The sequence below is a fragment of the Desmodus rotundus genome, chromosome 11 (genome assembly GCF_022682495.2).
Source record: "Desmodus rotundus isolate HL8 chromosome 11, HLdesRot8A.1, whole genome shotgun sequence".
NCBI lineage: Eukaryota > Metazoa > Chordata > Mammalia > Chiroptera > Phyllostomidae > Desmodus > Desmodus rotundus.
The window spans coordinates 19231683-19256711 of record NC_071397.1 but is presented as its reverse complement, the minus strand read 5'-3'; the positions used below and the strand labels follow the sequence as shown (position 1 = coordinate 19256711).

Genomic DNA, 25029 nt, shown 5'->3' with positions numbered 1-25029 from the left:
TGGGGTGGAGGGATGGGGAGAAAAGGCATACAACTGTAATTGAATAACAATAAAAATTTAAAAAATATATAGTATCAACAGCAGTCTGCAACTTAATTATTCTGATATGCTTAATTTTATCTAGAATACTTATTGAATGGGTGGTATGAACCGGATACTTACTAGGTAGTTTGTATTTACAGATATGTTGGCCACCAGACTGACTTAAAAGATATGGTACAAAAGTGAATTATTAAAGAAATTTTCAATCAAACTGAAGATGTGAGCATAAAGTATGTTAGAAACCTTAAGAAATGAATAGTCAGCTATCAAATATGAGAAATCCCTCAAGAAAGTGAGATTTGAGCAATATTTTGATAGAAACTAGATAACCTTGAAGTTCAGACATGAACAAAAGGTACTGGAGGACAAAGTGTGTGGACGAAGAAACAGAAAAAGGAAACAATAATGGCCATGTATCAGAGAAAACTGAAATCAACTTATATTTAAGTGAATTACAAAAACAATATAAGAGATGGATGAACCTTGAAAGCAAAGCAGTTTGTGTAAAAGCTGATCCCAAGTTTGAATAAATTATAATAAAAGGAGGTGTTTGAGGAATGATTTTTTCTTCACAGCTACTTGTACTATAGACTTGAAAGGTGAGGGATTTCACTTACTATGACGAATAAAGTGGTTGGAATAAGGTGATGAGACACAAAATCAGAGCAGAAATTGTAGTAATGAGTAAAATTATTGAGCCGGTAACAAGAAGAAAGAATAAAAATATCTGTGCGTCATAAAGGATATGCATAGGTTACTGAGTAAGAATTACCTCCAGGTATGGAACTTAGGAAGCTGAGAAGATAAAGATACTGGTGAATGTGTGGCAACTGGAAAAGTTTCTAGGCTTTGGTAAATCAGAAAATTATATTGTAACAGAATTTCAGGTAATAGAAAGAGAATATTTAATTTAGAGATTATTCTCTGAAAACACTGAACACTCCTAGAGATAAAAGGACTACTTATACCAACATTAAGGGATCTTCCTGTATAATTTCCAGGATCCCAGCTGATCACTGTTCTGTGAACTCAGATGTTGATAAGCATTTCACACACAACTTCTAGTAAGTTCTGTACTCACTCATTCTTAAATATAAAAAACATTGCAAAGGATTGGTAGACATTACAAGGAAGTTTAGAAGATCACTTATAAACCTTAAAAGCTTAGATGCAAAACTGAAAGCAAACCAAGCAAACACACAAGAGGTACCCAGAGGAAACAGAAAATGCACAAATAAGAATATGGATAAACACACACATGCTTAATATCTTCAAAGAAATAAAGAGAAAAAATAATAAATGTATGAAACGTGAACAGAATGCCATAAAATATTTCACGTAGCAGATATTCAAACTATTTGACAGCGAATTTAAAAAGAAAGATATAATAGAAGCGTTGAAAGATGTAATTGAGAAAATCCCCCAGTTAGTAAAACATCCCCAGCCCTGGATGGAAAATTGTAGGAAAAAATATACAACGGGAGCAGAAATCCAGTTAATAAAAATTCCAGGGAGAGACAACAGAAATAATTGAGAAGAAATTATCAAAGAGTAAATAAGAAAACTTTTCAGAACTGAAAGGTGCAAGTATTTGGATTGCCCTGAACAACAAGAGAAAAAAGGCCTAGACCTAGAAGCGTCATAACAAATTTGGGAATAGCATGTAAAAGGGAAATCCTAGACACTTCTAGAAAGGAGAAAAAAAGTTACATGAAGAAAACTAGAATAACAACTGTTTAAGACTTCTTAAATAGCAATTTGAATGGAGGAAAGTGCCTTCCAAATTTGGAGTAAAATGATTCAATTTAAGAGTTTCATCCTCTATTAAACCATACATCATCTAAAATTATAAATTTTTGGACTTTAAAAATCCCATTTAAAAATCCCTGAGAAAAAATGTTCTTGATTAAACTTGGGGGAAAAACCATGACTTGGAAACAAAAACAAGTTAAAAATGGGGTTAAAAAGGGGATTTTAAAAACTGTAGCTCAAACTGCCCAGGAGTATAGGAAATACCCGGATCCCAGCTGTGCTCCAGGCTAAAGACCTGCTGGTCCAGATTGCACACCACACATCGTTGGTAGTAACGGAGCATTTGGAAAAGTTTTCATGTACTAAGAAATCAGTAGTCAACTGAAGAAAAAAAATAGCAATAGTTAGATAGAAGACAAAGACAATGACTAAAACCAAAACAAAATGGTCATTATTAACTTGGTTACGAAGAAGGAAACAATCATAAATCACTCCATTGCTCATTAATGATCAATTTTGAGACAACTTCAGTAATGTAAACTCATACTTCTCACTTAACCAAAAAATTGTGATAAAACTGTATTGGGTGAGTGGGGACCAGGTGGGCGAGTGGGTATGAGTGGTTATAATATGTAACTCCTCAACTGCCATAATATAAAGTCAAAAGATATATCTAGAAGTGATAAATCAAGAAACAGCAGTGTAATCACATTATGTAAGAGAATGAAATACGTGTCAGAAGAACCAGCTAAAAATGAATGGTACCTGGCGGGCAGGAGTTAGGAGTATATTGAGATGCAGTAGAAGGCATATATTGTGTTGCATTCTTTCAGTAATACTTTATTTTTTAAAATATGTGCATATATTTACTTGGATAAAAACAATTATTTCATATTACATTGTTAAAGATTTTATTTATTTTTAGAGAGGAGAAGGGAGGGAGAAAGAGAGGGAGAGAAACATCAATGTGTGGTTGACTCTCACATGCCCCCTACTGGAGACCTAGCCTGCAACTTAGGCATGTGTCCTGACTGGGAATTGAACCAGCGACGCTTTCATTCACAGGCCAGCACTCAATCCACTGAGCAACACCAGCCAGAGCTGTTTTATATTATTTTGCAACCACAGTTTACATTCAGTACCATCCTGTGCCAGTTTCAAATGTACAGCAAAGTGGCCAGTAAACCATGCAGACTACAAAGTGGTCCCCTCAGCTGCTCCAAGCACCTGCCGGTCCCCTACCCAATTGTACTGACATTATTGACTATCTTCCCCACCGCAAACTGCATCTCTGGGGCTGTTCTGCAACTACCCATCTGTACTGCTTAATGCCTGCTCCCTTTTTGCCCAGCCCCTCGGACAGCTGTCACTCTGGTCTCTGTATCATAACTTACCATCCCGCCCTCTCTGAACACACTGTCATGTGTAGTCATGAAGATGGGAATGTAGTTATCAACTCACATATTAAAAAGTGGCTCAAGAACTCTGAGTTTTCTGCTTGGGGGTAATAACGTGGTGTCCATGGCATGAGAAGAGTGATTCGTTGTGGCATGATTTCTGAATGTGATGAGCTTCCAGTCTGAACAGAATGGCATGTTAGAGCCAATAACTTCAGTGAGACTTATCTTTGGAAAGTAACTTTTCTGAGTATCGTAATACTTAAAGAAAAAAGCTTATAAAATTCTGTCAGTCAATTTTGTGGGCAATATTAAACATCTTCCAGATTCTTGTATGACAATTTTAAATGAGCGTATCCAATTCAAAATTTGATTGACACACACTGATAAAAAGTATATAATTATTTTATCTTATCGATGTTAGCACTGTGATACGGCAAAACACTTAGGTTTTGTCGATAAAACCATCATCATGATGAGTGAGCTGTTACACAACTGTGACTGGTGAGTGCAGACGCCAAGCCTGTCTAGAAATGCTGAGTGTTCCAACTAGGAAGACATTTTATAGCAAGACTTGTGAAGTAAAGAAGAGGGCATTCTGGATTTGCTGCTGAGGAAAACAATGACAATTCCAGAACGTGAGAGACAAAGGGTGGTTTTAACCAAAAGGAAATGAAATTTTAGCCAGTGTCTATGAAGACTGGCTCATAACTGTTGCACCAGTTAAATATTGTTAATAGGAAAGGTTCGTGATAGTTAGTGAGAAAGAATGAAAATGACAAGAGCTGACAACCATTATTTTTTAAAGAAATATATTTAAACTATACATGGAATCATAAAGAGAGTTGTTAGGTAAGAGTTTTGATGAATCTGTGGTCCTAGGCATTCACTATGATGACATTAACTAACAAACACCATTCTATAAGTCAAGGGAACTCCCAATTTTAATTAAAATTTCAATTAAAAGCTATCTAAAAGTGTTGTGAACTAATATATACACAAATGATGAGTCTTTAAAAGGACTCGCTAATTTCAAGCACTAGTTGTAATTTCTGCTCTTAATATGTTTTCCTTTAGAACTCCAAAGTACATTTCAAAAAGGATCGCTTAGAAAAGGGAAAGTTAGCAGATAAGGTTTTTTTTTTAAAGGCTTAAAATAATAGTCAACATTAGAGGCTTTGCATGCATGACTCTAATTCTCTTAACAACAAGAAGGTAGTTCTACCATTACCCTCCTTTTACAGAAGAGCGAGCTAAGGTGCAACCAAGTTTAGTAACTTGCCCTCAGCCTTCCGTTTCAACATGGTGTCTCCTTCTTGTTAGACTTTTTAAGTTCCTAGGGTTTGCTCTCACATTGCCCTGTTTCCATCCACAGCTCTCCTGGCTTCCTCCTACAGTCTTTAGTGATGTGTCCACTCTGCCCTGGTCACCTAGACCTGCATATATTCTTGTTGGAGCTTTCATCTGCCTGTTGATGTAGCCTCGCTGTGTATCCCATTCAGGACTAATGCCTTAAGTTTATAAGAGAAAACTACGGCAGCACTTTCGCTCTGGAGCCAGCACAATCTGGACTGTGTTGCCAGGCCTGGGTTGTCTATGGCCCTTAGCTGTGGGGTTTTAGACAAGTCTCTTAACCTACTACAACTTCAATTTCCTCATTTATGAAATACAGATGAAAACAACAGCCTTGCAGATAAGTTGTAAGGACAAGGTTGAAATGTGCAAAAGAGCTAAGGTAGGAGAGAGTAGATATATTGCCAGTGGAAGCCTTGAAGCATGCCAGAGAGTAGAATCTAGGTCTGAGTCACCTGTCTAGTGTCTGCCATGACATTTTTAACAGTCAGACTCCCGAATGCATTTTTGGTAGTACTATGGTGACTACACGATAATTATCAGATTCTTAATAGTGCTGAAATAAGAAAAATCTGTTTGACAGTTTCTTCAAAAATGATAAACAGCTTCTATTTTTATGAACAATTGTTGCTAAGTCCATACTACATGCTATTTTCATGAGGAAAAAAAACGCTTTTTGTATCATAGAGCTATATGGAAACTGAGATATTAGTCAACCTCATCGTTTGTGGGGTGAAGAGCTTGAAGCCCAAGAAGTTTTGTGATTTGCCCAGTGTCTTAATGTTCTTTAGAGGTACAGCCAGAACTGAAACCCAAGTCTCCAAGTTTCCACGCAAGGGTTCTGTTTTTTATTTTTAAGAAATAACTAAGCAGATTACATTCAAATTTTAAACTAATGATTTCTAAAAATGATTGGTCATGCTGCAGGTAAACACAAACTAGGCTATTATCAAAAAGTCAAATAATAGCAACTATTGGGAGGATGTGACGAACAGGGAACCCTCATGGGGGTTGGTGGAAATGCAGTGTTGATGGAAATATAGGCTGGTGCAGCCACTGTAGAAAACAGTATGGAGGTTCCTCAAAAAATTAAAAATAAAACCACCATATGACCTACTGATCCCACTTCTGGATATTTATCTGAAGAAAACAAACACCAACGCAAAAAGACATCAGTATCCCTATGTTCACTGCATTGCCTATTATTTGTAATGGTCAAGATACGGAAGCAACCTAAGTGTCCCTCAACAGGTGAATGGATAAAGAAGACATGATATACTCTTCAGCCATAAAAAAAGAATGGAATCTTGCCATTTGCAATGACATGGATGGACTTGAACTCATTATGCTGAGTTAAATCAGTCAAACATGGTATGATCTCTCTTATATGTAAAAACAACAATGAAAAAAACCAAAAAGACAAATTTATAGATATTGAGCACAGATTGGTGGTTGCCAGAAGTCGAGGGGAAGGGTATGGGATGAATGGAATGGGTGAAGAGTGTCAAAAAGTATGAACTTCCAGTTACAAATAAGTAAGTGCTGGGGATGTAATGTATGTAACACACAGTATGGTGACTGCAGTTAACGATACTATATTGCATATCTAAAAGCTGCTAAGAAAGTAATCTTGAAAGCCCACATCACAAGGAAAAAAAAGATATTTTTTGTAACTGTGTATGGTGATGAATATTAACTAGACTTATTATGGTGTCATTTAGCATTATATACAAATATTAAACCACTATACCTGAAACTAATATAATGTTGTATGTCAATTGTAACTCAATTAAAAAAAGAACTAAACAGGTTACATTAAGATGTAAAACTAATAAGTTCTATAAAAGATTATTAATGCGAGAGGCAAACACAATAATCTTACCTGTAAGAACCATACATAACTTTCTGGCAGTCAATTAACAAAAATTTCTGTTCCAATTTCCCATGAAATTTGGCTCCTGTTTTTGAAAGATACTCTTGGCCTTTTACTGTCCGCACTCGAATATTCTAGAATTGTATGTAAATAAAACATAAAAATTAAGGCTAGAAGGAAAATGTCTTAAAAAGTAAAATACATGTTAATAATAAAACGTTAGTACAAAAAAAAAGGATACTTGAAATAATTTTTTAAATACATAAACAAAAAATAGTGAAAAGCAAATTTTAAAACATCACGCAAAAAAGAAGTTCTCTAGGAAAACAGTAACTTAAAATATGGAGATATTATTTTACATTTATACAGGATGGTGTATAAATCACTTAGGGTCCTACTGCAAGATCCTTTCAGATTATAGATTCATCATGTCAAAATAACTAAGATTAAAATGCATCTGCCCTTTACGAAGTCAAATGTAACTGAAATCACTATACCAAATGATTGCGATAAACAATATCTGCTGAATGACAAAATCACTCAAGTTAACGGTTTCAAGGTTGCAAATGCAAAACAGATGCATTTATTATGACTGGCAGCCAAAGTAAACTCAGAAGCTCAAGTGTGTCACTGTCAAGAAAAGCACCATGTAAATTTGTTATGCAGATGTGTGTTTTCAGTTACATTCGAAAAAGTACAAACAGACCCTTTTGTGATCAAGCATTATTTTACCTTACATTTTATATACACACAGACACACATTTTTTTATTTTACTTTTTGAGTAATATAGCTTAACATGTTTTACATTTGACTGAGACAAAAATAGTACACAAACGTTAAAAACAATATCTGAGGAAAAAAGCAAAACATGGAACTCTTACCCTGAGACGCTGAACTTGACAACCCTGTTTTTCAGTCATATTTAGGAAATGATTAAAGTTGGACTCATCAAGCAGAATGTATACGGATATCCCTCGAGTTGATGCCTCCACTATTTCTTTGAAAATGTCCACATCTGTAAACATGTCCATCACTAAAGCAATGACCTATTAAAGATAAGAATGTCAAACAATTTTAGATATCCAGTAGGATTAAAGATTAAAGATCTAGAAACAGATGCTTTCAATAAAAATTGGATAAAATAGAAAATGAAATACGTAATATATATAAATGTATACACAAATATAGAAGATAAAAACGTAGGTTGAAAATAAACAAATGCCTATATACAGATACAAAACACTAATTTCATACCAGCTTTAAGTCAAAAGGAGCCTGCATTTCAGTACAATGTTGAGTGATGGGCCAACGTGAATCGTGGATTACAAGGTTGCCTATAGGGTAATCGGAGGGCACAGGTAGATGGAGGGTGGAAATCAGCACTCCAAATTTACACGGGAAACATTTCCAAGGAAAAGCAAGATTTCTGGAACTAGTTGTTAAGAATAAAAGTCTTGGAGATCTGGGACAGAGAAAACAATTCTTCTAGAAATAGAAATATAACTAAGAAAGGGCCTAAGTTGAGGAAGGGTATAAAAAGACTTGAAGACCAGACAATTAAATACATGTGCCTAAAATTAGCTTAGGTAATAGAGTAAGCAAAAGAAAGAAAAAAGACAAAACTGGAACATAATTAAGAAGGTAAAGCCAGAGAGGAATATCCAAAAGCAGGCACATAAAATTCAGAGAGTCTAAGTTAATTGCTGGGAAAAGAACCATTACTGACTCTGTGGAGCAATGGGAGTGAAATAATCTTAATAGGGAAAAATTATTTTATTGACCACCTACCATGTGTCAGACCAGAATGACCAAACCCCAGTCCTTTGTGAAACTTACGTTCCAGTGGAGGAAGACAGCATGAGCAACTGACATAACAAATAGATAATATATGATAAGCTATAAGAAGATAATTTTATTAGGAAAAATATAGCAGGAGAAAGGGGATCATGGGCCCCTGGTAATTGAGGACAGTTTTTTTTTAATTTTATTTATTTATTTTTAGAGAGGGGAGGTAAGGGAGAAAGAAAGGGAGAAAGGGAAAAAAGGGATAAAGACAGGGAGGTTCAATGTGTGGTTGCCTCTCACACACCCCCTACTGGGGACCTGGCCCACAACCCTGGCCTGTGCCCTGACTGGGAATTGAACAGGCAACTCTTTGGTTCGCAGGCTGGCACTCAATCCACTGAGCCACACCAGCTAGGGCTGAGGATGGGTTTGAACGGTTTCAGGTCTGTTTGAGAAAGATCCTTTGAGCAACGACATGGAAGGAATTGAGGAAGTCATGAACATGGGTACCTTGAGGAATTATGTTCTAGGCAGAGGAAACCAGCAGTGCAAAGGCCCTTTGTCAGGAGCATGCCAGGCACATTCAAGAAATAGTAAAGGGACAGTAAAAATGAAATGAGAAAAGGAGAGAGTAATCGCAATGCTTTGAAGGCGTTATTGAACCTTCAACATTTATTTTTCATTTCTGAATTAAATTGTAAGCTGTTAGGCTTTTATGCTGGGATAATGAAATGATCTGGTTTAGGTTTGAAACGGACTGCTCTAGCTACTGTGTTAACAACAGACTAACAGGTGTTAAGGGTCAAGGCCAGGGTGGAAGCAGGGAGGCCCTTTAGAACTATTGGAGCAACTCAAGTCAGAGGTGCTGGTCCTGGTCCTAGCTCCTATCAGTGATAAAAGAGGAAGGGTCAGATACTAGACATCTCTGAGCCAGAAGGACTTCTGGATAAATTAAACATGGGATGTGAGAGAAAAAAGGATAAAAAAGAGGATGACTCAAATTTTTGGCCTCACCAACCTGAAGAACCAAGTTGTCCTCAACTGAAATGGTGAAGAGTACAGCTACATAAATTTTAGGTAAAAGGTTAAAAAGGCAAGTTAAGTTTGAGGTGCCTAGATATCCAAGTGGAGCGCTGAGTAGAGACGTATAGGCCAGAGATGTCAATTGGGTGTCCATGGTGTAGAGATGACAATCAAATACAAGTCATCAAAGAGATTGGATGAATAGAAAAGACAAAGGACTGAGCCCTGGGACAAGAAGAGGTACCAGCAAAGGAGACTGAGAAAACAAAGAGAAGATAGCAATCTTGGAAGTCAAGGTAAGACAGTGTGTCAAGAAGGAGGGTGTGCTCAAGAGTGTCAAACCCTACTGGTAGGCCAAGAAACATGAGGATTATTGTATAAATTCATGGGGTTTAGTACTATACAGGTTATTGGTGGGCTCCACAAGTATAGTTTTAGTGGGTGGCAAAAGCAAATGGTTTATTAAAAGAGTTGTAGGAGGGAACGAGAGGAGAAGGAATAGGTAACTCTTTTTGAGTAATTTGGCTACAATAAAAGTCAGAAAAATGAAGAGGTAGGTAAAGTTGAGTCAAGAGAAGTTGTATTTTTTCTTTTGTTTTAGGTGAGAGAATTAACAGCATGTCTACATGCCAATGAAAGACTCCAGTAGAGAATGAAAATTAATGATACAAGAGATGGTGGGAGATGGGGTGGGGAAGAAGAGAATTTCTGGAGCAATGTTTTGAGTAGGCAATAAAAGATAATACCTAGTAAAAAAGTAAAGCCATTAGAGCACAGAAAATACAGACCAATAAAAGGGCATCAGTACTATCAAGCCAGAAGGCCAAGTATAAGCGTGTGGAGGCTGGTAGAAGAGCCGATGGCGATGATGGTACTGGGTGAAGTTCCTTTCTGAATGCTTCAGTTTTCTAAGTGAACTGGAAAGCAAGATCTTCAACTGAGAAGGTGGTGAGTTCCAGAAGACATGTCAAAGGTATAATACAGAAAAGGGGCATCAAGGAGTCACCTAGGATGGCTGGAAAGGGAATAAACTGTAGAAATACAGTGCGATTTCAGGGCAGCACCAGCACCTACCAGGATCTAAATTTAAAATGAGACCAGTCTATATGGTTGTGAGTTATTCTCAGCTTTGTTCAGCTGCAAGGGCACAGAACAGGCAAAGAGTTTCATTTAACCGTGGATGCAGTTCTGGCTGGGAGAGTAAAACAAAGTGGGGGAAGGGAGCGGAATTAAAGGCGCATGTGAAATGCAGATAAAGAGAGGAAAAGAGGATGTCATGAATAAGAGGGTGTGAAGTGAGGGCGGGATTAATGAATCTGAGGTTTTGTGGGGTGAAGCCATGGTTAGATATTAAGGAATTGTTAAATTTTTATGCTTACTGCAATATAATAATAAAGAAAATAAGGTAAGATGTCATCTTTTATATATATATATAATATGCAAAAAAGATGTTGCCTTATATTTACCTCACATTAAAATAGATGAAACAAAATTGGCAATGAACTGATAATAGCTGAAGCTGGTTGATGGTACATGAGAATTCTCTTTACTATTCTTCCTACTTCTGAAAACTTCCATAGCACAAACTTAAAAATAATTAAAGTAATATTTGGTATTAGCAGGTACCAGAGAGAGTAAGTTAGAAATATAAGTACAAGTGGTAGTCAGATGGGGATCTATGAAATAGGTCACATACGATGTGCAGGTATTGGCCATGATACTACACAAGAATATGATTGGGAGTCAACGGGTGAGAAATGTAGGACAAAATCATGGGAGGAGGGGAGGCCAATGAACTTGGTCTTTAGAAAGAGTTCTTACGTGTATATCAAAATTGCCAGGAACTGAGACAGGAATGGTATTAAAAAGAGTAACAGAAAACAAAAATCATCAAGAGATTAGAGGAAATGGAATGACCTGGAAGTAGACATGTGGCAACAACTGCCAGGGTACCGTAGTGCCTCCACTGTCATAAAGGAGGGTCCGGCAGAAGTAAGGCTGGCTTGAGTGTGGTTGGTAGGGTGATGATATGGGTGTAATAATTTATAGTTTTAATGTGAACATCTCACCTAAATGTCATATAGTGTGCTTGAATGTGCTGTTGTTATGTTACAGAATCACATGCTTATGGTTTTGTAATAAAAAGGGGCATTATTTGTGCTGGAGCCTGCTGTATGTTAGAAGATGAGCAAAATCATGGATAATATATTAAATCATTTTATTTACTCTAATAAGATGCAAAACAAAACACTGAACCATGCATAAATTATACAAGTTGATGACATTCTTCCAGCTGCCTGTGAAACATACTTGAATTAGATTCTCTAAGAAGAACAATTTCAATCACATCCAGTGGCCTCTCATGACCCTCTTCTTATTTACAAATGGTATGAGGTGCCATAAGAAGGGAGAAGCTAGTGAGTGAGTGATAACAACCTCACTCATGCCTTGTGAATATCCTTTGTAACATCAAATACGGGAAAAACCTTCAAATCACATTCACAATGACTAATCAAGTTTACGCGGCATTAATGAGTGGTGTGAGGATGCATGGGCACTGAGATGAAGAAAATGTCCGTATTATAAACTTATTGTACAAAATAACTCTTAGAAATACATGTCTGGAGCAGTCTGGCACCAATTATTTTTTTTAACTCGAAAGGAATTTTTAAAATAAGGAAACATTATTATGCAACACAGTACTCTTGAAGACATTATCAGCATATCTAAAGAATTTATTTTTAATGTGTCAGAATACTTCATGTAACAAATTGCTGGAAACTTTGGAAAGAAGAAAACCACATTACTAGAATAAATAAAGGTTTTTGTGTGCAAAAAGTAATTGAAGTCACTCAGCCTGTGGATGATTCTGGCACACCAAAGGTAGAACAAATGACAGTCTCTCTTGCATGACAAACAAAACACTGGGTCAGAATCCAGGAGACTAGATGACACATCTTTGATAAGCTTATCGGATGTCAAATGAGTCTGGTAGCTTATCAGGACATCTGGCGACCTGCACCATCACTTGACATGCTGAGAAATTATATAAAGTCTAGAAAGTTCAGTTGTGCCAGGAGAGATTAAATAAAATTAAGTGCTTTTTTAAATTAATGGTGGGTCACATTTCTGGAAAGGAGTAAATAATTATAGATGAGGTATAACAAACCTGATCTGAAGGTATTATATTCTGAGTTACCTAAATTACACTGTGCTTTAGAAATTACCATAGTGGCTATATGTAATCAAAGAAATATATACTGGACTAGGATAAGGCTTTTCAAAAGGGACATCAATTGATTTTATAAGTCAATACAGAAACCAGTTATGTTAAATGGCATTTAAGAAACTACCTTGTCATTGTATACCATGTAAATTCTTCTCTTGCTTCTAATTCATTCCTCTTTTAGTCTTGCTTTAGAAATTAAAAAAGTAAATAAATAAACACATTCACCAGCAACATGAGAATTAGAAATTTTTAGAAATACATTATAAATTATACTTCAGATTTCAGTGAAACTTCACCTCTTTTAGGAGTTTCAGAGACTCTGACTCAAGCATGTTGGTTTTCACTTATTTTTGTCACTGCAGTAAGTCCTCCTGAAGTGACCAAGACAGTGGAGGTCACGCTGAATTAAAATAATATAAATGCCAACAATAAAACTATAATAAGTAAATTATATTCATGACACAATTTCAGAACATTCAGAAGAATACGTAATCACTTGTGAAGTAAAATTCTATAATAATTCAGAAAACAACCACCCCATACATGCATGGGTGCTATGGGAGGGTCTGTGGCAGAATGACACAGACCAACAGGGTTTCATGGAAAAGCCTTAAATAATGAATAAGGTTTATTTTTAGCCATCCAAGCTGGAAGACTAGCATTGAAAATGATAGTCATACTTATTAAAATACATTTTAAGCTAGACTAAACATAGACTTATGCTTATGAATACGGAACAAATTTAGGATTTATACAGATTATGAAGGACCTTGAAACTGTGATACATGCTTAGATTTGATTGAGAGAGCAATATAAACCTTAAAAAAGAAAATATCGGTCAAAAGTAGTATCTTGGGAAAATGTGTCTCATAACAATATTTCGTATTAAAATACCTGAATTCTATTGAGTCCTATTGGCTGATAAAGATTATAACGCCCCCATTCATTGTTTTTGTTGCAATGTTCATATGTATGAATGCACTGAAACACCGAAAACGAAACAAGGTAGAAACTAGTGATAGAAAAGATGAAAGTAAAGAACTGAGACATCAGTGGTAGTTTTGGTAGAAAATGTTCATCGCAACGTTGACACTGAATACATGCATTTCCTTAGAAATACGCCCCGCTACCCATGATATTTTAATTTTGAACCTTGTATTGTTTATTCCTTTGCAACTTCTTAGGACCGAAAGCTATTAGTAATATGCTTCTATATGACCTACATACTGAGTAGTCACCGAATGGTCACTATCACCCTCAAAATTAAAAAATTGAATATCATGCCTTTTCTGCTTCAAAATATGAAGCACTATTTGAAAGAATCCGGACTCCCTTGGTAACTGCCTGCACAGACACAGGAGGACTTACTTTTTCCAACAGAAGAAAAGCCAATGAGGGTTTCAAATTAAAGAAAACAATGGAGCTCTATAATAACTATTTATAATAAAATTCAACAAAACTAGAAAACTTTAAAAACTGAGTAAATCAGAGAAATGATCACTTAGGAAATATGTATTTCTGAGTCTGTAAAGCCTTTCAAAAGCAATGTGCTAAATGGATTTCAGAAAAAAAGACGAGAGGTTGGTTTTACAAATAAGTGCTTTTGGCCCTTATCCTTCTGCAGCCTGTGTAAAAGTATCCTTTTTGTGTGAAATTTTATACTACATATATAGTATTTATAAATATATATAGTATTTATAAGTGTAAACACTATATATATATATGTATATCTCCACTATAATATTATTTAGTAAGTTACAGATTTACATTATAAATGCCTTAATTTCTGCAGATAGTTAAGCCTCTATTAGCAAAGACTAATAGCTGTATCGATATATCAACTGGTTTGGCCTGTCATAAATTAAGTGATCTTGGGGATGTCACTGAAATGAATCTGAGTCTCAGTGGCCTCTATTCCATATTAAATAAACTAGAGGAGATCTTGCATGTACCAAGTTCTAAAATTCTATGTTTTAATCCCAATTATCCAATAATTGGATTAAAATGTTCATTTTATTTAGCTTGTAAAAATCGTACCAAACACGGCTCGGTGAAAGTGAAAAAAAATTGGGTGTTGTAATAAAAGTCAATCGGAGATGTAAAGGGAAGTGTTTCGGCTCTGCTATGGCTACAGTATATATCTGCAGAATTAATATGTTTGACAACTCAGAAGGGAAACTGCATAAATTATTTCCCAGATTTTTTACATGTATTATATGTTGAAAGTAATTATACAGCACTTTACAGACTAAATGTTTGTGTCCTCTCAAAATTCAAATGTTGGAACCCTAACACTCAAAGTGATGATGACATTTGGAGGTATGGACTTTGGGAGTGATTAGGTCATAAGGGTGGAGCCCCCATGAAGAGGATTAGTGCCCTCGTAAAAGAGGCCACAGAGAGCTCTCACCCCTTCCACAGCTTCACTGGCGTGAGAACACAGCTGTCGATGAGCGAGGAAGGGGGTCCCCACTATATGCTAAATCTGCTAGTATCTTGATCTTGGGCTCCATAACTGTGAGAAACAAATGTTTGCTGTTTAAGCCACCCAGTCTATGGTATTTTTTTTTTCTTATCAGAGAGAGAGAGAGAGAGAGAGTGAGAGAGAGATGTGAGAGAAACATCGATCAGTAGCCTTATGAGCATGCCCCGACCAGGGACCAAGCCCTAAGGCTCAATTCAGTTGAACTTAAGTTGAGGGACCAAGCCTGTGACCTTTCAGTCTATGGGATGATACTCCAACCAACTGAGCAACACCAGCTAGGGTGAGTCTATGGTATTTTTGTTACAGTAGCCCAAGTAGAGTAAGACAATCATAAAAATAAATTATGTTTTATCCCTGTCATATTTAAGGAAAGCCTTACATTTGGTTTGCATTAGTAGGTACCTCTGCTTTTTTAAATAGTTTTTACTCTGATACTTTAAGGAGGAAAGAAAGAGAAGGCAGGCCTAAAAGAAACTGCAAAGATAAGCCAAAATCCTTTTACTGATTTCACAATTCAGTCCTCTTACATGTTCTCATTTTCCAAGCACTTTCCAAAAAAAGAGACTTTTCGAAACTTGGCCTGGCAAAGGTTTCCAGCATGGCCCCTGAAGTCAAGGTGTCAGGGGATACAGACAGAGGAGTCCTGTGGAAAAACAAGCTCAGGACTTCCCAGCCTGAATGACTACAGAAACAGCCCACCGCCAGAGCCCAAGAAGGAACTCTGTGGGGAACTCTGTGAGGGGCTGGGAGGGAGACAAGGAGGGAGCACTAAAGCCGATTCTGCACAATAAGCAAACTGTTACAATGCCCCTAACTCTGTGCTGAACCCAACTCGCGGTATCTTTCAAAGGGATGCTCCTTGAAATAAAGATTCATGCACTGTTATCACAGCAGTAGAAATACTAGTCTATTCTGCTGCTACAGAAGGATCAGAGTTGTATTTTAGTCAAGTTCTAGCAACACTTGTAAAAAGAGAAAGTTAAATTTATACATCATTTAGAGGTAATATAAACTACTAAGAAACTATGAAGCATTCATAATTTTCAAAAAACAAAGTACATGCTATATAATATAGTAAAACATCAAGTTATACAAGTATATAACAGTATAGGTGTGTAGTAGCGTTACCTCACTAGGAAAGAACTTATGTACCAAAATGTAATATTTATGTATGAATTTTTACTTCATTCTTAATGTTTACCATTAGAATTGTAAACCACAAAGAAAAGCTAAAAATTACAATGAATATTTATACTCACTACTAATATTTTAAAATTTTGTTATATTTGATTTAAATTTACATAAATGTATTCAGAGACTTGGCATCAAAAGTCAGACTACGAACTGACATAAGTTGGTTTATTTATGGCTATAATTTTTACCTGGGTGAGGGAGAAGGCTGGGGTGAGTATATGACGCAACTTGCTGACACAGAAGACTTAATCTAGACCAAAAGCCATTCATTAAAAGTAACAACTCTTTCATATTTAATTTCTTAATAGCTTGGTATTAACCTTTCAATCTTGCACTAGAATTCTATGTGAAATTAGTTATCTTCACTGGTAATATTTAAAAGAAAACCTATTATGGAGAACATTATAGTAAATGTGATTTTAAATCATTAATTTATTTAACTACAATTTTTTGCTTGCAATTTTGAGCAAAACTACTCAAAATTGTGAAAAGCAGGCAAAAATATAACAAAGGATAGAATGCTATTATACTTTAAAATTTTTCTTGGCTTTTTAATTTTCACTAATCATGACTATTAGAACAGCATTAAATATTTTTTAAATTATTTTAAATTTGGGAGAAGCAATTGGAAAGAAAATAATTAGGAATAAAAAAGTTTTTATATAACCTTATGAAAATGTTCTTGTGAAAATTTTATTTCTAGGTAAAACCTCTATGTTAGACTAAAACATCTTTCTGAATATGTGTCTTATAATTATTGAGTTAACTAGATCTCTCTATGATTAATTCCACATAACTTGAGTATATTTCCTCTTTAATATCTAGCTTCCATTGCAGGTATAACTGGAATATATAAGGTGTTCAATAAATCCTTGCTGGAATGCAGTGACGACATGGTGCCTGTTCTCAAGCAGCACACAGCTTTCTGTAATTTGTTTGTAGAACTAAACACCAATGGGCACTTGCTGTTATAACATTATGACCAAGAATTAACACATATGAGATGAGTATATACAGAATAAGATAAAAGCTGAAATATCTTCCAGGAGGTAGAGGAGTTAGTGGGTTTCAGTCCTAATGCAGCATAAATATATACAATCCTAAAGTGGATGGTGGCAGCAGGGATAAAAGGAAGGTTTAGGGGAAAAGTTGTAAATAATTGGACAAGACACAATGGCCGACTACTTGTGGAGGGTGAGAGGGGCAAGTCAGGAACTGTTAGGTGTGAGAGACATAAATTACATGGAGAATTATTGTACCATTATAAAAACAAACTTAAAATTCAAAGGTAGTTTTCATTTTTATATATAAGGAAGCCCTAAACAATGTGATAAAAAGTTGTGTTGTTTGTTAAAAAAAACAAAACAAAACATCCTTTTATCCATCTGTCCGTCTAGGGTCTTTCTGTTTCTATTTTTGTTTTCCACGATTGCACAACTGGAACATTTTTGAGCATACGGGAGAAGTTTGGTGGACACCAACAGAATACAACGGGAAAGAGGTGATTTAGTTGTTGGTGTATCTCACTGGTCAGAAGGGAGCTAACTGAATGAGCACACCAGGAAGAGTTTGCCTTACAATTACTTCTGTTCCACAAACGTGCTAAGGCAATAGGGAAGAAAAGAATGGATGGCAACTGAAAGAAACGCTTTGGTGGTGGGTAGGGTGCGGTGAGAGGAGGAAAGGGAAACAAATTAGTAGGCTGCCGCTGGATGCCCTTAACATGTCTTTCATGGTTGGAGGTCAAGTTTTTCTGTGGGTATATGGGCCGGGAGGGCTCAGACTGTAGGCTTGGACGGGCATGAAAAAGATTCAGATGAGCTGCTCTGAGCAATACAACATGAAGTTAATGGGGAATTAAAGAGTTTTACAGTGTTACAGTAAGAGTCCATCTGAGGTTAAAAAAAAATTTAACTTTGAAGTTGACATCAAGTTTTTGAGGTATTTTTCAGCAGTGTTCAACAACTGTAAAAGGAGACTTATGTAACAACTAATAAAATTTCAATACTGATTGGGTATTTAGTAATTATTTTCCTAGGTTTGATCATTTGTTTTTTAAAAAACCCTTAATTTTCAGCGAATCATATTGAAACCATTACAGAAAAAATGATTTGATGCATATGCTTTTCTTTAACTTAACAGGTGACTTGGAGGAAATAAAATCGACCACAAGTTGATAATAATGAAACAGGGTGGTAGGTACAGGAGGATTCAATCAATGTATTATTCTCTCTTATGTGTTTGAAAACCTCTATAACAAAATAAATATTCAAGAAACTTTCTAGACTTTCATTCCATCTCTTATTACTTTTTCTTCCCACTTTTTTCTATTTTTATCTTTGTAAGCCATGTATTATTCTTGCTCATTTTCCCTTTTATTTTTGTACTCATTCTTTCTAAATCATTTTTTTAGTGTTTCCTGGTCTTCTACAAATGAGTGTCCCTACATACCTATTTGAATCTGGGATCTGCCATTTTCTAGTTTGGTGAAATAAGAGAGGAAATTGACCTCCTTGAGCCTCACATTTCTCATCTACAAAAGCAAGTATGTAGCCCTAACCCTTAGAATCCTTGGGGAAATTGAGATGACATGCATCAAGCCCTCAGTGAGTGGCACATGGTAAAGAATGATAAGCGTTGTAAGCAGGTGGCAAGAGGTTACTAAATAACTGCTATTATTAATTAAAATGTTGGTGATAACATAGCTTGAAGAATAAACATTTCATTATATTTGAACAAAAATTTATAGTTCCTAATTTAAAGAAAAGATGAGTGAAATGTTTCACATTTCTCAAGCTGTTATTTTAATTTATAATGTTGGCCTTAACCAAATATTCCCCAACAATTAAAACAACAAATACAACAAAACCGAACAAAACTCTCTATTTCTGCTTTAAGAGTCTGCATTCTTTACTTGGACAATAATTCTTTCATTTTAATGTCAACTATAAACAGTTAATTAACCTGACATAAAAAATCAAGCATACTTCATTGCAAAAATACCACAAATCCTGTTTATTCTATAGTAATTTCTATTTAATTAAGAAACCTAAATATAAAGGAGTCACATTAAATCATGACATATTACAATAGCATTTTATATTGATTGTGACTTACTCCTGTCTTTACCTTATAGTCAAATCATACATATTTAAACTCCTGTTGACTAAACTCTACCACTCCTTTTTTTCTCTTTCAGAAAATTTTCACACGAGTAGCTTCTGTAAATTGTGCATTATTTTTCACTTTGATGCCTGCAAGTTGAAAGACAGCATACCTTTGGTGGTTGCCTGCAATTATTCTAAAAGCTAAGAGATACAGGAAATAATTTTCAGTGAAACATCAAGTTAAATGGATACATTTTAGCTACATTACTTAGACTATTTCCTGAATAATCCCTCCCCTCACACACTTCCAGTTCCTTAAGTTTTTAAACACCTAATGATAGTCATTTTATATAGATAATTAATATTACAGGCATAAAACAACAAATGTTTTCCAGTTACACTACAGTATTAAGACACAGATTTCATATTTTATAGCAGCTATTTTATTTTCAGGTCTTCAATGCTATGATTAAAGTCTCATTAAATTCTTCATTTTCTCTGCTGGAAAAATTATAAACTATAATTCATTTACCACATTTTGCCATGTATAACGCGTACTTTCTTGCCCAAATTTTTGAGGGAAAAATAAGGATGTGCATTATATGGAGGTATAGTGATTACACACTGTGGGTGTAATAATCCCACGTGTAATGCACACAAACACGAGGCTGGGCATTACTCACAGCAAAATACAGCGCTTTCCCAGAGCCGTTCTGTAAGAGGGACCTGGTCAGCATTCTGAGTGGAAAGTCTGGTTCTGATTTTACATCATATGTTACATCTGAGAACAGAGGTTTTCAGGTTGCTTTTATTAAAGCTGAAATAACCACATTTAGACAAACTGTTTTTATTAAATTAAACCAAATGTTTTTATCTGTAAAATTAGAGATGTTGTATGTTTTTATATATCAGTTGGTTGATATTTTCATAAATGTTATTTGAAAAATGAAATATGTTCCATATAAATATATCCTCAAGTGGCAAGTTAAGCTGAAAATGTAGGGAAAAGGAAGTTAATGGTTAAAGAAGAGAAAGAGAATGAGGATAAAAATTAGAAAAAAACTCTATAAAAGTCTTAAAGTGATACATTCAGTTTGGTAACTATATCACATTTATAAAATGGCATTATAAAACTCATTTAAACTTGAAGTATTTCCAAAGGCTGAATAATGTCGTCTTTTATGTGTAAGGGCACAAATAATATGAAAAAGGAACTTTCATTCTTAACAAAATTCGAGCTGGAGTTTCAATTTGGGCAAGGTAAATATTTTTTTCAAACAATTTAAATATGTCCATAATTTAGGCTTCTTGAGTCTTCCTAGTTAGAATGAATAGATCAAATGGCAAAATTATACCAGACAGATCTTAAAACATTCAGATAATCACAGCAGAAGAAAAAATTATCCAAAACATAAAAATGTAGAATAGTTCAATAGGAAAGTTAATCTAAGCTTTTACTATTGAGCTGATCAAATGCAACCGTAAGTCTGCTAAATGATAAGGATCCAAAATAATCTGTCCTCAGAGAGGAGTGTAGAAAAGGGTTATACAATACTCTTGTAATTTAAATATCTGATTAGATGTAACATTTCTTTTTTTAACCTTTTCACTTTCTTTTTGTTAAATTAACATTTCAATAATATAGTGTTAAATTAAATAATAATTATAGGCATCTAGAAAAGACTTCCAAACCCACTACTTCAAATATGCTAATTATCTAGTTAAAGGATCATCTCACTGGTTTTTTTTTTCGACTTGATGTATACCTCTTGTTTACATTATACTCAAACTTCATAAGTGAAACTTAGAAGCATTTCTTTCAATTCTAGCATCTGAATCAAAAAATAACACAAGTGGTCAGCAACATTCTTATGACATAAAATTATTTACAAAGTACTTTTCTATTATAAACACACACAGTGTTTATCTGTCTGTCTTCTTACCTTCACACCCAGAGGAAGAATTACCCCCCCCAAAAAAAAGCAACAAATTAAAAAAAGAAAAATGGCAATAATCAAGGATAATGGCATTTTCCTTTCATCTGAGAGAGAGAGAGAGGAGAGAGATTTGTTGTTCCATGTATTTATGCATTCATTGGTTCATTTCTTGTATGTGCCCTGAATGGAACTGAACCTGCAATCTTGGTGTATTAGGATGGATGCTCTAAACAACTGAGATATCCTGGCCAGGGCAGCTATACGCAAACGTACCATAATTTTCAGACTGTAAGACACATTCTGTCCCCTAAATTTGGGAGGAAAATGGGGGTGCGTCTTATAGTCCAAAATATGATATATTTTTTACTGAGATCTCATATTTACATGATATTATATGCTGTATATTTATCATTATAGGATATATCTACTCCTATTATGAAAACTGTCATACCCTCATGCTTGGAGAAACTACTTCTCCAAAGCAGAGAGAAGAAGACAGTCTGGTCACCAAAAGACTAGCTGGAAATCTGCTACGAAGGCCCAGAAACCTAATTGGCAAGGGGGATTATATCCCTCAGTGTTCTGGCAGGAAAAAGAATTTCCTTAAGAGTTTTCAGTGCTGAGAAATTTATGAAAAGACTGTTTACAGAAATTGAGCATGGTTAACAGAGCCAGTAAGGGAAAGAGAACGCTGGCACTGAAGTGAGAGAAAAACCAAATGAATACACAGAAAATGAACTTCTTCCAGTATTCACTCTCTTGCTGGTCCCCCCCGCCCCCCCTGCCCATTGGGAACTTCCCCTGCCAGGAACAAGGGCAGCAAGAAAGGCCAGGTGATGCAGTCTATTGCAACAGCCTCTGAAAATGGAAAGAAGAGCAGGGGAGGGTGGAAAATAAATCTGGTGGGAATGAGAATAGAAAATAATGTTCTCGGGAATATAGAAGAGGCCAGATTGCAAAGCTTTTTAGGAACTAGGGGGCAAAAATAAAATGTGACACTCAATTTGATGATGGGTGTATGAGGAAAACGTACTTTGGATAACTCCCATATTCCTGGATGGGGTGACTGGATGGCTGGTGTTATTGATGACAGATACAGGCAGATGGGAGTTTGAGTCTGCCTTTGGAGTGTTTTAGCCCGTGGTGTCACAGCTCTGTGGAAACCCATACCTGCTCCTGGTTTTCAGGGTCTGGGACTCAGGGGAAAGTTTCTGGCCTCCAATTTCACAGATTTCCATTCTATCTTTCAGGCTATTTAAAAATAATTCACAGATTCAAGTGTAAATTATTGACAATGACATTTAAAGTCTATCGGGGTCTAAATAGCTTTTCTTCAAGTTTCGGATATTCTTCATATTCCGTGAACCCAGCTCTGAAGGCCACGTCATTTCACCATCTTTCGTAACATCCTCACAGTTCCTTTTCACTAAAATCCTCATCTTCTGTCTCTGAAACACCCAATTCCTCTTTCTAGGCTAATCCTATGCAAAGGCCCCTTTTACAGAGCCTTTGCCAATTCTCTGAGTCTAAATTAACTACATCCTAATTTATGTGGCATCTACAGTTTATTTATACTTAAACCACAGCAGTCATTTCATTTAGCCTTGTTGCTCACTTATGACTTTCAGGAGTGATGATGTACGTAAGGGTGGGAAGTACTTCAGTCATTTTGTGACTCAGTCAATCCCATTCGACTCACTAATGTAACTCAATAAAATCGATTATTTATTGTTGTTTCTCCAAAGCATGGTGGGGTTATTTTCAAGCAGTAAACAAGCAAATGTTTACATTTCTTCTTTATAATTCCTCAAAATTCTGGTGATTTACTAAATACTTTCTCAGAAATCTTTCATGGTACTTTTTATTTAAACCTTAAGAGTTCTGGAAAGGAGGTGTGTTGAAGCATACAGACTATCGTTATAACTTTGTTACTAGCCTTCTGGTTCTTGGAAATATTTTATGCATGTATACCCATATGCAGTATTATATACCGCCAACATCAGCAACTGAAAGCTAAAGATCATGGAAACTGAAGATATTTAAAGTTTATACAGTGAGTGATGAAACTCTGACTACAGCTAATTTTCTTCTAGTTTAGTATTCTATTTTTTAACCATGTGACTTCAGTCTCCTGCCTGAGAATGTGTATGTATACCTGAGAGACTTCTAGGACATGGTGGCCATTTCTTTTTGCAGAATCCAACTTGATTCCAGGCGTGTGGCCAATACTTCGTTGACAATGAGAGGCAAAAAGTAGTTTGGTGCAGATCCATTCTTGAAATATAACTCCCTATGATCTGAGTCTCATATCTCAAAGTTCTGACAATCTTCATGATATTGCCACTGGGTTAAGAGTAGTCAATTCTACTTTGTCTCTATAGTCTCTCTAGAGCCATTCTGAAGTCAGCCTGGGAGAATCTTAGTCTGAGAGGCTCTACTTCAAAGCATCTAAACTCATTAAGGATTTCCAATATATGCACAAATGATAAAAGACATGGAAATTATGAGTAAAATTTTTCTAAAAAATGCAACTGAAAAGTGGTTGTTTGAAAAATGCTTCTCATTCATTTAAAAATGAAAACCAAGCAATGAGAATATGTTTACCCTTGCTAAAATTCACAGAATATTTAAATAAGACAGGTTTAAGGGTATTTAAAAAAGTTTTTCTCTTTGGTGTAGAGCTGTACATTAAAAATATTCCTCAAAATGGAAGAACCTTACATACAAGTCAGAACCCCAAGAGTGTAAATAGAACAGATCATTAAAGAAAATTAGTTTCTAAAAATGATACGGAGGAAAAAAGAAGGCAGTATGAGGGAATAAGGAGTTTGAAGATGAATGAAATCGCTGAATATAGCTTCTATTAGTAGAATATCTTTTACACAGCTTGTCTGCCATCATCTGCTAGGCCTCTCTTTTTTCTCATGAAATCCTGAGAAGGCAGAGATCTGGTACGAATGAGGTAGTGACATCTGCCTTGTATTTCATAAGCATCAAGTCCACGTATTTTTTTTTCCTCTAAATTTTGGTAAAGGAGAGCCTTAAGTAAATAATGGTATTTTTTAAACCCTTGAGTGGATTTTCTTGCCTAGTAGGTTCTTTATCACATCTATTTAATGTGGTTCCTTTGGCAAAAAACATACGGCAACTTACTTAAGCTTAATGTATAACATTTATGGCATTAGGTCACTTTTGAAGCCATTATAAAAAATGTGTCAGCATTAGACATTGAGGTTCCTTTAAATCCTAATGTATTCTCTGAAAATTGGTCAGCACTACAGTGTTTAACTGTAATCCTGAATAGAATGGAAGGAATTCATTCATTGAGCAAAGAAATGAATTTGATCAATTCTGACCTCTGGGGTGCTTTTAAACTTTGAAATCCTATGTTCTATGAAAAAAAAACTTCATAAAACATTCGCTATGAAAACAGTTATCAAGACTTTCTCTTGTACCTCCTTCTCTACCTCATGACATCAGGGGGCTCCTTGTGTTGCGAGCTGATGAGACGTGAGGCACAAAAGTTGAAAGGGAAGATCAAATGAGCAAGAGAAGAAGGAACTGAAGAGATACAGCACTGAGTGTATGAGAACGGGTGCTCACATTACTCAAAAATGTCACGCATACTGAAATTTGTTACTTCCATATTTCAGCTACATTTAGCGAAGCTTTGGAAGGCTCTCATTCTCAAATAACACTTAATTGAATAAAACAATGATAACATTCTCAAATAACATTTGATTGAATAAAATAATGATAGGAAAAATGATACAGGGTCATTTTCTTTAGTTTAATTAAAAATCTGATAAGACTGCCCTGGCCTGGTGGTTGGGTTGGTTGGAGCATCTTCC

At 35.5% G+C, this 25029-nt stretch overlaps 1 protein-coding gene across 5 annotated transcripts in view; it reads right to left on the bottom strand.

Annotated features, from left to right (window-relative positions):
* FAM83B (family with sequence similarity 83 member B) overlaps nt 1-25029 on the bottom strand; it is an 84232-nt gene that overhangs the window by 7616 nt on the left and 51587 nt on the right. For all 5 annotated transcript variants that reach the window (XM_053914296.1, XM_053914295.1, XM_053914294.2 and 2 more), the window contains 2 exons: nt 7300-7464; nt 6427-6551 (listed from right to left, as the gene is read on the bottom strand). In XM_053914296.1, coding sequence (XP_053770271.1) covers nt 6427-6551; nt 7300-7464 — 290 coding nt within the window. The remainder of the gene's footprint in view (nt 1-6426; nt 6552-7299; nt 7465-25029) is intronic.